This window comes from Populus euphratica, unplaced genomic scaffold (genome assembly GCF_000495115.2).
Source record: "Populus euphratica unplaced genomic scaffold, PopEup_1.0 scaffold470.1, whole genome shotgun sequence".
Classification (NCBI taxonomy): domain Eukaryota; kingdom Viridiplantae; phylum Streptophyta; class Magnoliopsida; order Malpighiales; family Salicaceae; genus Populus; species Populus euphratica.
Window position 1 is genome coordinate 139,377 of NW_011500353.1, and position 12,022 is coordinate 151,398.

The 12,022-nt window shown below is 29.1% G+C and overlaps 1 protein-coding gene across 2 annotated transcripts; it reads right to left on the reverse strand.

The window, feature by feature from the left end:
- Positions 1 to 255: 255 nt before the first annotated feature.
- On the reverse strand, positions 256 to 2,084 carry LOC105113975 (BTB/POZ domain-containing protein). Of its 2 annotated transcripts, none has more exons than XM_011010347.1 (3): positions 1,768 to 2,084; positions 991 to 1,173; positions 256 to 788 (listed from the first exon to the last, which is right to left on the reverse strand). In XM_011010347.1, the coding sequence occupies exons 1-3, from the start codon at positions 1,942 to 1,944 to the stop codon at positions 327 to 329; spliced, it is 822 nt and encodes a 273-aa protein (XP_011008649.1). In that variant the 5' UTR covers positions 1,945 to 2,084; the 3' UTR covers positions 256 to 326. The 2 variants fall into 2 exon arrangements, with proteins under 2 accessions (XP_011008649.1, XP_011008651.1); XM_011010349.1 differs by having other exon boundaries at positions 1,773 to 1,914.
- Positions 2,085 to 12,022: the final 9,938 nt, after the last annotated feature.

Sequence of the window (12,022 nt, forward strand, 5' to 3'; positions counted from 1 at the left end):
AGGCGCCATTCCCCTGCTGGGCCGTTGCCTTGGGTGCAGCAATTCTTAACTTTGAATCATACTTTAAAGGTTATTCCTTTTTTGGATCATGACTCAAAGTAAAAATTAGTAATTCATGTGTCATGTTAAAAAGATTCTCAATAAAAAAAAAAAAATCAATACTATAAGAACCTCTTATATCATTAAAATGTGGAATGTGAGAATAACGGGGTGTGGTTATAAAATAATAAACTTCTCAATAATTTATTTCGTACAGAGATGAATCGTGCACATTCGATCTTGTTGAATGTGGCGTCAATTTATAGAATACTTTGATGCTCTTTTGTTCAAACGTCACTATTTCTTCTATTTTTGACATCCATCAAAAGAGCCCTCGTAATCTGCACAGCTAAATGTGGGTTCTCTGGTACAAAAGCTTCATATTTAGTAGAAAAAACTACATCCTCCATGTTTTTTACAATGAAATTCAAGGCAGTCTCCTTTAGTGTTTTGTTGGAACAAGTATCCGAGATTTCTAACACGTCAAGAGCATTAGACGAGTTCAGGAATCTGAGCATATGCCTTTCGCAAAATTTGAGCAGGTATGGAATATCATATTTATCAGCTGCAAGGGTCAATGAGTAGACATGCTTCTCCAGCTTTTCGCTAGGCAAGCTTCCACTGTAAAGAAATTCTAATAAAGACTCAAGCTCTTGATGGTTCAATTCAGGAAGCATTATGGTGTCGCTTGCAGGAGCTTTGTACGCATCTGAGTCCAGCATGTTTTTAAATATTTCAGATCTTGCTGCCTGGGCGTTTACAAGGACAACAAGTACACAGTTAATTATAAGACATGATTGCTTAAGAATGCTTTTTCGACAAGCATTGGACACAAGATCGAACGTATATTCCAAGCAATTAATAGGTAGGGGCACTTTCCTAGCAATTTCCATAGAATTCAGCTTCGAATTCCTTAGATAATAGAAATATACATATTGTGTTTGAGCTCACCAGTAATGCTCTGTGTGCAGATAAGGAAGGTCCCTCATTGCCAGGCTTGAGTTGTATGTCCGTGAGAATTTGATCTTTATATAAGGCAACAAAGCTACTGAGAAAACTTATCTTCTCATTTAGTTCAGATTCTCTATCCTTCATACTAATCATCCATCTTGGAATATTAGCAAGAGGCTGAGGCTGAAAAAGAAAAAATAAAAGAGCAGTTGTACAATGTTTATTATTAATGATCATAAACGAATTAGATTGATTTTTTTTCCCGTTCATGATTCACGTTTAGGGTATGTATTTTTATTAGAAAATGTTTCTTTCTTCATTTATTTATCTCTTTTCCTCCTTACTTTGGGCCTTGAAAACATAACCCATAAAGATTAGAAAGTGCAACCTAGCCATGTCCTCTTAGAGACGTACGCATGATGTGTCTGAATAACAGTTCAACCTCTTTTATCTACATAAACTGATTTCAGATTCATAATTTTGTTTTTCTATCTAAATGTTAATAGATGAAAGAAAAAAAAGAAAAAAAAAAGAATGATAATGCTATTAATCGAGTCGATCAATGTCATAAAAAAACCCGTATCTTGTAGCTAGGACCTAGAAATACACCTCAAATCAGTGATCTTTGTGTGATGGAAACTCTTAGCCATTGAATATATATCGCTAATTGCATGTGTCTACTGCATTGATGGATATATATATATATATATATATATATATATATGAACTAATTAACAAATGAAGAAATCAACTAGCTAGTAGAAAAGCAGAGCTTGCCTTACACGGATTTGGCGAAGAAGGTAGAGAATTGGTGGCCTTGTCAGCTGTTTCATCACTTTCAAGCTTGTTCATCAAGGTGATGACGCTCTTAGCTCCCTCGTAGCATGCTCCGCATATGGTATTCCTTGGAGGCCTTAAGATCAATGGCATGGAGCTACAAATTGAGCAGTCCATTTGAAGATTTGCCTTTATTTGTATAACAGAAGGAAAGGCAAGGTAAGCTAGGTAGGAGGAGGAAGAGCGAGGAGGAGGAACGGTGTCTCCTCTTTTAAACTCATGCCAACTTTCCTAAATAGTTATCACCAAACCGTTTGTTATACTATGATTAATAGACCATGATTCCTTTATGCTGTATGTAATTAATTATACATGCTGCCTTGAATGAAATGCCCATACCACCCTTTTCTATAAATAATGAATCAATTAATGCGTGTGTATATGTATATATACATATACTCATGAACAACTACAATGTCTCGTACGTGCAAAGCTGCAAGCAATTTCTTGCGATCATGTAATCAACAATGGTGCCATAAAATATTCGAGTAAAGCTCGGTAGTTGAATGAAAAAAAAAGAAAAAAAAAAGAAAGAAAGAACAAGGTTAACGAAGGGAAGTGGGTGAAGGGCTTTGTTGTCAATGAGAGAAGGACATGTAGTTGGGCGGTTATGGCGTTTGAGTGAGTTCTAAATAAAACTAAGAATAGCCCCTTCGCATAATTGCTTCTTTAAGGGGAGAATCCGAAAGTTAGGACAGAGAGAGGGACTTTCCAACCTTACACCAGCCAACATGTGTGGGGCTACCACGTCGAAGTAACTACTTTCTCAACACTAAAACGTCATACTAGTATTTTAAGACTAGAACAAAAGCAAAGGAGCATTGCTGCTTTATAATTCAGCCAGCCTGGTTTCTCACACCTTACCCATGCTAAGCCATCTTCTCTAATGATTTTGTGTGTATAAAAAAATGTATTTGGATATGTGTATTTTGTCGCATAATTCCTTTACAAGTTTTGGGTCATGATTCATAATTTGGTGGTTAAAGTTGTACATTAAGTTGGCATTGCATGGTTGAACCATACTTTTCAAAATTTTGAATTTTTAAATTCATTATGGATGATATTGTTAATTGAACAATATCATTTTTATTTTTTTAATTTTGAAGCCCACATAAATATACAAAAGAGAGAAAAAAATAAGAAAAATAAAACAAATCAGAAAATAAAAAAAATATATTAGTGGAGAGAACATGGAGAACGCCAAGAAAATTATCAAAAACTGGTTGAGAAGGATCAAAATATACAAAGTTGAAAAAATTTCTAGTCCAATATAAATTGATGAAGGCCTTTTAAATTGGAAAACAGAATTTAGAAAGGAAAATTCAAAATTGGGTATTTAAAGAATCAATTGGGATTTTTCAGGATTTAATTAAATTTATTGAGGCTTTAATTGCAAAAAAAATTAGTTTTTGAGTTCAATTTGAGTTTTAATTTTAAGAAATTAAAATTTGAAGTTTAATTGGAATTTTAAAAGCTAATTTAGTCAGATTTGAGGCATGATTGCACAAATATTGAAGTTTGATAGACAATTAGAAACTTAATTGAAAAAATGCAAAACTAAGGATCACTTTGTAAAAGCATCCAACTTAAGAGACTAAAATCTAAAAATCAAAGGCCAAATTAAAGAAAATAAAAAGATAAATAGTCAATTAAGGGTCAATTTGCATAAATTAGTAACCAAAGACTAAAATAGAAAAGGCATTGAACTTTAGGGTTGTTAATTGAATTTGGTAAGGAGAAAAAATTGCAAAAAAATAGAAGTTACAAGGTAATTTAAGATATAATCAAGAAGATTTATGTAAGACCTAAAATTTTGGCCCAAACTCAAATTTAAGTCAACCCAAACCCAACCTAAATTAACCTAGATATATAAGAAAAAGTTGCAAGGGAATTACTTTTTTTTTTTCTAAATCTAATGGCAGTCATAACTCTCTCCTTATCAAACCAAGAATTTTAGTTTCTAAATCTAATGGCGGTCATAACTCTCCTTATCAAACCAAGAATTTTAGTTTATGATCTTAAGTTTTTCGAATTCAAGAACGATGGAAGTAGCAAGTAAGTGATGCTCTCTTTCATGTTACTTTTTATTATGATTTATTTATGAAAGGGTGAAAAAAAAAATATTAGAGCTTATAAGGATTTGAAGTTTATATTGTTAAGATTAATTTATGATTATTAGAGGTTTTATGTTAAGTGATTGATTTTGAGTATGTTGTTAGAAATAAGAATTTATGAGTTGATTTGTTTAAATTGATTTTTATGGGTTAAGAAATTCATTTCAACCTTGCTTAAAAATCTGGATAGAATGGTCTTGATGTTGAAGATGATGAAATTTTATTTTGGTCTTTGATTTATGAAAAGTATAGTTTAGTCACTAAACTTTGAAAAAAATTATAATTCGACACCTAAATTTTTTTTGAAATTTTGGATAGTGTTATTATAAGTTTAAGAATAATGAATCTCAGTTTGATCATTGATTTGGAATATTTTTAGTTTGGTTCCTTAATTTTAGAAATTTAAATTTTAGTTCCTAAACTTTATAAAAATTAAAGTTCGGTCCTTAGTTTGTTCTAGAAAGAATTAAGGATGGTTTATGGGTTAAATTTTATTATGGCTATGTATTTATAGTTTGGTCCGATTTTGGTAAAATTATCATTTTAGTCCCTAAATCTAGGAGACTAAACTTGATTTTCTTTTATATATTGGAATCTTTTATTTGTATTGCTTTGAGTTGCTTTTGAATATATTTCGTATATTTATTACATATTCTCCTAACAATCCTCAATAGGTTTTTCAAGTCTTTAATATGATATTTCTTTTAGTTTTAAACTTTTTGGGTGAGTGGGATAATCTTTAATATGTATATATTATAAATAAATATGTATATTGATTATACGATGAGTACAACTAGTTAATTTCTTGAATATTTATATATGTTGCTTTATTTTTTAAGTACTCATTTATTATTAAATTTGCACTCATAATTTGTCGAACTAAATTCTATTGGATATGATATACATTTATTTGATGACTCTGTGAATATCTATTATACCTTGATATTAGACTTGTTAGTAACTCCATGTTAACGGAGAGTAGTTAGCCTATGTGCACATAATATTTTGTAGATCTAGTTGGTAAGAAAGGCATCAGCCTATGGCGATTGATCATCCCACAGTAGTCACATTCGGGTGTCATCTAATCACCTTCAAGTGTCATCTCATCTCTGACATACATTCCACTACTTTATGATAATATGTATATGTATATCAAGATATATCCTTTTGCAAACTATTAATATCTAAAATATATATTAAATATTATTTTCTCACTAAGTTGGTTGAACTCACCCCTTATTCCTGATATTATCTCAAGTTCTTAGTTTCTGATAACAAGTGAATTTTGTTGAGTGTTTATATTTCTTCAGTTTTTTGTTGGTATGCCTTACTTATTTTACAAGGCTTTTCTTTTTGTTTTGATTCGATGTGCTTTTTTTTTTTTTGATTAGATGTCTTAGACACTCCACTATTACTTTATTTTAATTAAGTTTGGATTTTTAACAATGTAATGAGTATTATAATTTTTTTTTAATTACTGATGAGAAGTTTTGAACTAGTTTTGTTTTGATTAGATGTCTTAGACACTCCATTGTTACTTTATTTTAATTAAGTTTGGATTTTTAACAATGTAATGAGTATTATAAAATTTTTTTAATTACTGATGAGAAGTTTTGAACTATCTTTTGGTTTCATCAATTTTGAATAATATATTATTTTTGAAGATTATAAAATGCTGCATATTTTTGAATAACTTGTTTTTTTAATATGTTCGTTCTAAGGCTTGGCACAGGTGATGTGTCTTTTTGACACCACTCTTGCACTGCCAATTATGGACTCAAGATTCGGGTCGTGATAATTTGTGAGTCTAAGGGCTAGATTGAATTTTAGCCAAATCCTATATTAAAAAACCTAATTTCTTGGTGGTTAACCTAAACGTCTAGTTCCTGTTCAAAATGCACTAATCATCTTCTTTTTTGGGTAGTTTTAAGCTAATTGAGTTTGCATCTTCAAATAAATGAATGTGAAAATTTAAACCTCTTAATTGAGTAAAATTGGATCTAAACAAAAATTATATACTTCCTCTACCATCTTTAGGTGGTCTCTGATGATGTTTACAGTGGATTTGCTCTAACAAAGTCGTGAAAATGATCAATTTAGTTAGCTTTGTGACATATATTTTGCAAAACCATTAGATTTTTCATGTCTTCACACTTCAAATATTTTTAATGGTTCTTATCAAGGGATAAACACGTTTATCTTAAGATTAAAATGCTAGAAACAGCTCATTAGTCTCCAAGTTTAACAAAACCACCAAAATTTTCAAAATCAAGCTTGTTCCAAAACCAGCAAGGTATAGAGCTTCCAATATTAAAACCATTCAAAACCCTTCTTGTTTTTATTAGAGGTTCAAGCACTGATAAATCATGATCAAACCTTGATCAAAATTCTAGCTTGAAACCTTGTACATATTCCCTAACAAATTAAAGGGAGAAAAGGATGTGAATGTTTAGAAGCCTAACACAAAGATTTCTTAAGCTTTAAGTGTGGTAAAGCTAAACTTTGCTAGAGAAAAACATGAAGGGGCATAACCATTAGTGAGCTTTGAAGGTATAAGCTTCCTCTAACCTAGTAGGTGATGTCTATAAAGCACACCTCTAGTTTATTTTACATGTTTATAAACTTGTCTTGGTGTAATAATATCTTTAGTTTTGATTTTGATTAATATATAAAATGTTATTTTTTTCTTTGTTTAATCCTACTTCAAGTTGTTTGTTTATTAATGTTCTTGGATGTCTATAAGATTTTTGGATGTTTAGATTAGATAAAATGTAGTAGTTTTGGAATCTATCAAATCTTAATTTAGCTTTCTCAAAAAGAATCTATTTAACTATGAGTTTTTTTATATTAATATCTATGAGATTTACATTAAAGATCTAGGGACTTAAAGGTTAATTTTGGACTAAGTTTTTATAGTGATTCTTTCATAGTTCACTCTCATTTTTTTAATTAAATTTTATCTTGGGTCCACCTCATCAATGTGAGTGGACAATCTCATTGCCATTTGTTTTCACTTGTTAAACATAAATATAAAACTTGTTTTAAAAACCAATACTCCTAATTTTGGAAAATATTAGGTTTAAATTTTTATGAACTCATTTATTATTTTAAAAATAAAAAGAAAGGTGTTGTTCTTCTCAGGGTTTAAGATCATGGCTCTTGAAGAGTTTGTGTCAAAGTAAAAAGCATAATTATTTTTTTCTTCTTTGGCCTAAAAATTAATTTTGAAAACAAAGGCTATTCATTTTCAATATCCAAGGTAATGTTTCACATGAAGTCCATTTATCTTAGGCACTTAGGTTGAATAGCTAGACTATTTAAATTAATATTGTTAACAAAATAGAAATGAGCTTATTTATTTTTTAAAATTTAAAAGTCAACCTAATAGGCCTTTTAGTATTGGCCTTGTAATTATGGTTTAAAAGCCATCATACCTTAATACACAAGTTTTACTTAAAATGTGTCATTTCCTCAAAAATAATCAATACTTAAGCTAATAATATAAATTTGAGATAAAAACACAAACTTGGAAATTAATGATGAAAAAAAAGGAAGAGGGGTTAATATACCTAAACAATAAAGTAATAAGTTACTAGACAACAGAGATTCTTTAGAGTATTGAGATCTCTAAATCGGAGTTGAAATGACTTAATGCAGAAATTTCAATGACCTGAAAATACAAGCATAAATTCACAAGCTTTGATTGTTAATGTTTTTCTCTTTAGCCTTCTTATTATAGATATTGATTTTTATAATTCTTTCTCTCTCCTTCTAGACTTTGATTGTTAAAGCAAATGAAATACATGTAAAGCTAGCTAAAATAGTATAAGAGTCAAATGCTCTTTGTCAAAACCAAAATGAAACGATAAAATCACAACAAGGATTAGAATCATAAATAGATAAACATAAACCAAAAGTTCTCTTAGTGTAAAAACAAACAATGCTAAAGTTTTAAAGGACAACATTTAATTTAACATGGCAAAGCCTAAATTCGGTAAAACAATATTAGGATAGACAAGGTTCGAGAGAAAATGAGAGTTGTTGTTGGGGTTTCAATCTCTCAAGATGGTTAGGGTTGAAAATGTTTCTTTGAAGAAAGACAAAAAGGTGAAGAGATGATTATATACCTGGCATCGAAATGGTGTTGCTAGCCTTGTTAAATTTCAAAATGCTCCATAAAGATTAGCATTTTTTGTTAAAGTTAATACCTATAAGGCTTTTGATTTTTCAGATAAGGCTTTAATTGAAAAAAGCAATTAAAATCTCTCATTATATCCTTAGCCTAGTTTAGAAACCATCATTTAATTCTTCCCTTTTAAGAAAGGCCTTTAGATCTCAAAATATTCTTTTTTGACATTAAAATCAAGTAAATTATTTAATTATGCCCCTGATTGAATAGATAGGACCTCCTAAATTATTTCCCAATTTGATGATTTTGGTATTCAGTACCTCATTACCCTCAATTACAACTAGTTTAAAATAAATTAAACCCTTAGGAAAAATTACCTTGTCTAACTAACACCTGAAAAAGTTTTTGTCTAGTCCACTTTTAAATATTTTTGGGTTTTCTTGTTTTTTTAAGGTACTCTTAATATTTTTGAAAAATAACTTAGCGTAAAATATGGGTTATAACAATAAAATTTACTTTAACAATTGATTGTATAACAAATTGCAGGGTCCTCTTCAACTTAAAATTAAAGAAAAATTTGTAAAGATCCTTATAAACTCAATCGCTAGAGCTTTTTCATATAAGGGTTTGACTCTAATTTTCAAGAGCCCTTAGAATATATATATATATATATATATATATATATATGAGGATCCTCTTATATTTTAAATGGTATAACAAATTTCAAGAGTTTTTTAACACTCAAAAGTAAATAAAAGATTTGTGAGAATCTTTGGAGACTCAATCTTAAAATCCTCTTGATAGGATGATTTAACACAAATTTATAAGAGTTCTATAGGACAAAATATAAAGAAACAATTATCAAAGTTCTCTAAGACTTGATCACATAACAAATTACAAGAGTTTTTTAAAACTTAAAAGTAAAAAAAAAAAATTGTGAAAGTTCTTTTAGACTCAATCGCAAGAGCCTCTTGATGATAGGGTTTAGCTTAAATTTTAAAAAGCACTATAAGATTTAAAAAGTAAAGAAAAACCTATGAGTATCTTTTGAGAATCTAAATTGAAAAAAAATTTGCAAAACTCTTATAACTTTTAAAAAATATAGACAAACTTGTGAAAGAGTTCTTTAAAAATCTAATTTTTTTTGCAAAACTCTTATAACTTTTAAAAAATAAAAATTTGCAAAACTCTTATAACTTTTAAAAAATATAGACAAACTTGTGAAAGAGTTCTTTAAAAATCTAATTCAAAGAACAAATTGCAACAGTCCTTTAAAACTCAAAGGTAAAGAAAGATTTGTGAGTGTCCTCTTATATTCAATAGTAAGAGCCTTATAATGGTATGATTCAATTTAAATTTATAAGAGTTCTTCAAAACTTAATTGAAAGAGCTTTCTAATGCTAGAGTCTGGCTTAAATTTACAAGATCCTTTTAAGACTTAAAATGTAAAGAAAACCTGTAATGATTCTCTAAGACTCCAAATCAAAAGAAAAATACATTTAAAAATCAAGAGCCTTCTAAGACTTAAAAAGTTTTAAAAAACTATGATGGTACTCTAAATCTCTAAATTGCACAACAAATTTCAATGGTCCTTTACCATTCAAAAATTAAAAGAGATTACATGAGTCATCTAAGATACAATCGTAAGAGCCTTTTAGTGACAAGGTTTAGCTCATATTCACAAAAGTCCTATAAAACCAAAAGTAAAGAAAACATTATCAAAATAATCAAAAACTTGATCACATAATGAATTGTAAGAATTTTCTACGACTTAAAAGTAAATAAACATTTGCAAGAGTCCTCTAAAATACAATTACGAGAACCTTATAATGGAAAGGTTCAACTAAAATTTACAAGAATTCTCCGAGAAAAGAAGTAAAGAAGGATTTATGACATTACTTTAAGACTAAATTGCAAAACAATTTATAAAAGTTCTATAAGGCTCAAAAGCAAAGAAAGCTTTATAACAGTCCTCTAAGACTTAATTGCAGATCCTTATAATGGCAAGCTTCAACTTAATTATGCAAGAGTCATTAAAGACTTAAATACTAACGTAAAACCTGCAAGGTTTCTCTAAGGCTTTAAATATCAGATCAAATTAAAAGAATTTGTTTAGATTTAAAAGTAAAGAGAGTTTGGCAAGAGTCCTCTAAAACTCAATCATAAAAGCTTTTTATTGGCAAAGGTAAACTTCGATTTGCAAGAGTCCTCTAAAACTCAATCATAAAAGCTTTTTATTGGCAAAGGTAAACTTCGATTTGCAAGAGTCCTCTAAAACTCAATCATAAAAGCTTTTTATTGGCAAAGGTAAACTTCGATTTGCAAGAGTCCTCTAAAACTCAATCATAAAAGCTTTTTATTGGCAAAGGTAAACTTCGATTTGCAAGAGTCCTCTAAAACTCAATCATAAAAGCATTTTTATTAGCAAGGGTCGACTTAGATTTGCAAGAGTCCAAGACAAAACATAAATAAAATTTTATGAAAGTCCTCTAAGACTTGATTTTAGAAAAAATCACATGAGTTTAATCAGACTCAAGAGTAAAGAAATATTTGTGAGAATTCTTTAAGACTTAATTATAAGAGCCTTCTAATAGAAATGTTTGATTTAAATTCGCAAGAATCTGATAAAATAAAATAAAAAATCAGAAGGAGTCCTTTGAGACTCGATTGTGAAAAAAAAATATTGCAAGAGTTTTCTTAAACTCAAAGGCAATGAAAGATTTTTCAAGCCTATTATACTCAATTGCAAGAGCATTTGATAATAGAGTTTGACTTAAATTCACAAGAGTCTTTTAAGAGTCCAAAACTAAAGAAAAACCTATAAGGGTCCTCTAAGGCTCTAAATATGAAAACAAATTGAAGGAATTTGCTAAGATTTAAAAGTAAAGAGAGATTCGTAAGAGTCCTCTAAAACTCAATTATAAAAGCCTTTTAATGGTAAGGGTTGATCAGATTTGCAAAAGTCATGTAAAACAAAATGTAAATAAAAGTCATGTAAAACAAAATGTAAAGAAACTTTTATGAAAGTCCTTTAATACTTGATTTTAGAAAAAATTACATGAGTCTAATAAAACTCAAAAGTAAAGAAATATTTATGAGAGTCCTTTAAGAATTAATCATAAGAGCCTCCTAATGGAAATGTTTGATTTAAATTTGCAAGAGTTCGATAAGACAAAAATTAAAGAAAAATTAGTAAGAGTTCTTTAAGACTCAATTGCAAAAAAGAAAAAAATATAAGAGTTCTCTTAGACTCAAAAGGAATGAAAGATTTTTAGAGTTTTTTAGACTCAATTGCAAGAGCTTTTTGATGATGGAGTTTGATTTAAATTCACAAGAGTCTTTTAAGAACCCAAAACTAAAGAAAAACTTATGAGTGTCCTTTACAGCTTTAAATATATAAAAAAAAATTGAAAGAGTTCGCTAAGATTTAAAAATAAAGAGATATTCACGAGAGTTGTCTAAAACTTAATTGCAAAAGCCTATTAGTGGCAAGGGCTAACTTTGATCTGTAAGAGTCTTCTATGACAAAAAGTATAGAAAATGTTGTGAAAGTACTCTAAGACTTTAATGTAAAACAAATTACATGAGTCTTATAAAACTCAAAAATAACTCTAAGACTTAATCATAAGAGCCTAATGATGATAGAGTTTGACTTAAATTCATAAGGATCCACTAAGACAAAAAGTAAAGAAAACTTTTCAATAGTCCTTTGAAACTCATTTGCAAAACAAATTGCAAGAGTTCTCATATACTCAAAAGCAATGAAAGATTTTTATGGTCTCTTAGACTCAATTGCTAGAGCCTCCTAATGACAGGGTTTAACTCAAATTTGCAAAAGTCTTTTAAGATTTAAAAACTAAAGAAATACCTGCAAAAGTCCTCTAAAACTCTTCGAGTTTTGAATACAAATTATAAGAATTTTTTATTACTTAAAAGTAAAGAAAGATTTATG

What these genes read in the sequence shown, in the direction of transcription:
- LOC105113975 (XM_011010347.1), bottom strand. Translation starts at nt 1,944, where the DNA reads ATGGACTGCTCAATTTGTAGCTCCATGCCATTGATCTTAAGGCCTCCA. An exon ending in CTTCGCCAAATCCGTGTAAG is followed by an intron (nt 1,174 to 1,767) that starts GCAAGCTCTGCT and finishes TTTCTTTTTCAG; the next exon opens with CCTCAGCCTCTTGCTAATAT. An exon ending in CTGCACACAGAGCATTACTG is followed by an intron (nt 789 to 990) that starts GTGAGCTCAAAC and finishes GTAAACGCCCAG; the next exon opens with GCAGCAAGATCTGAAATATT.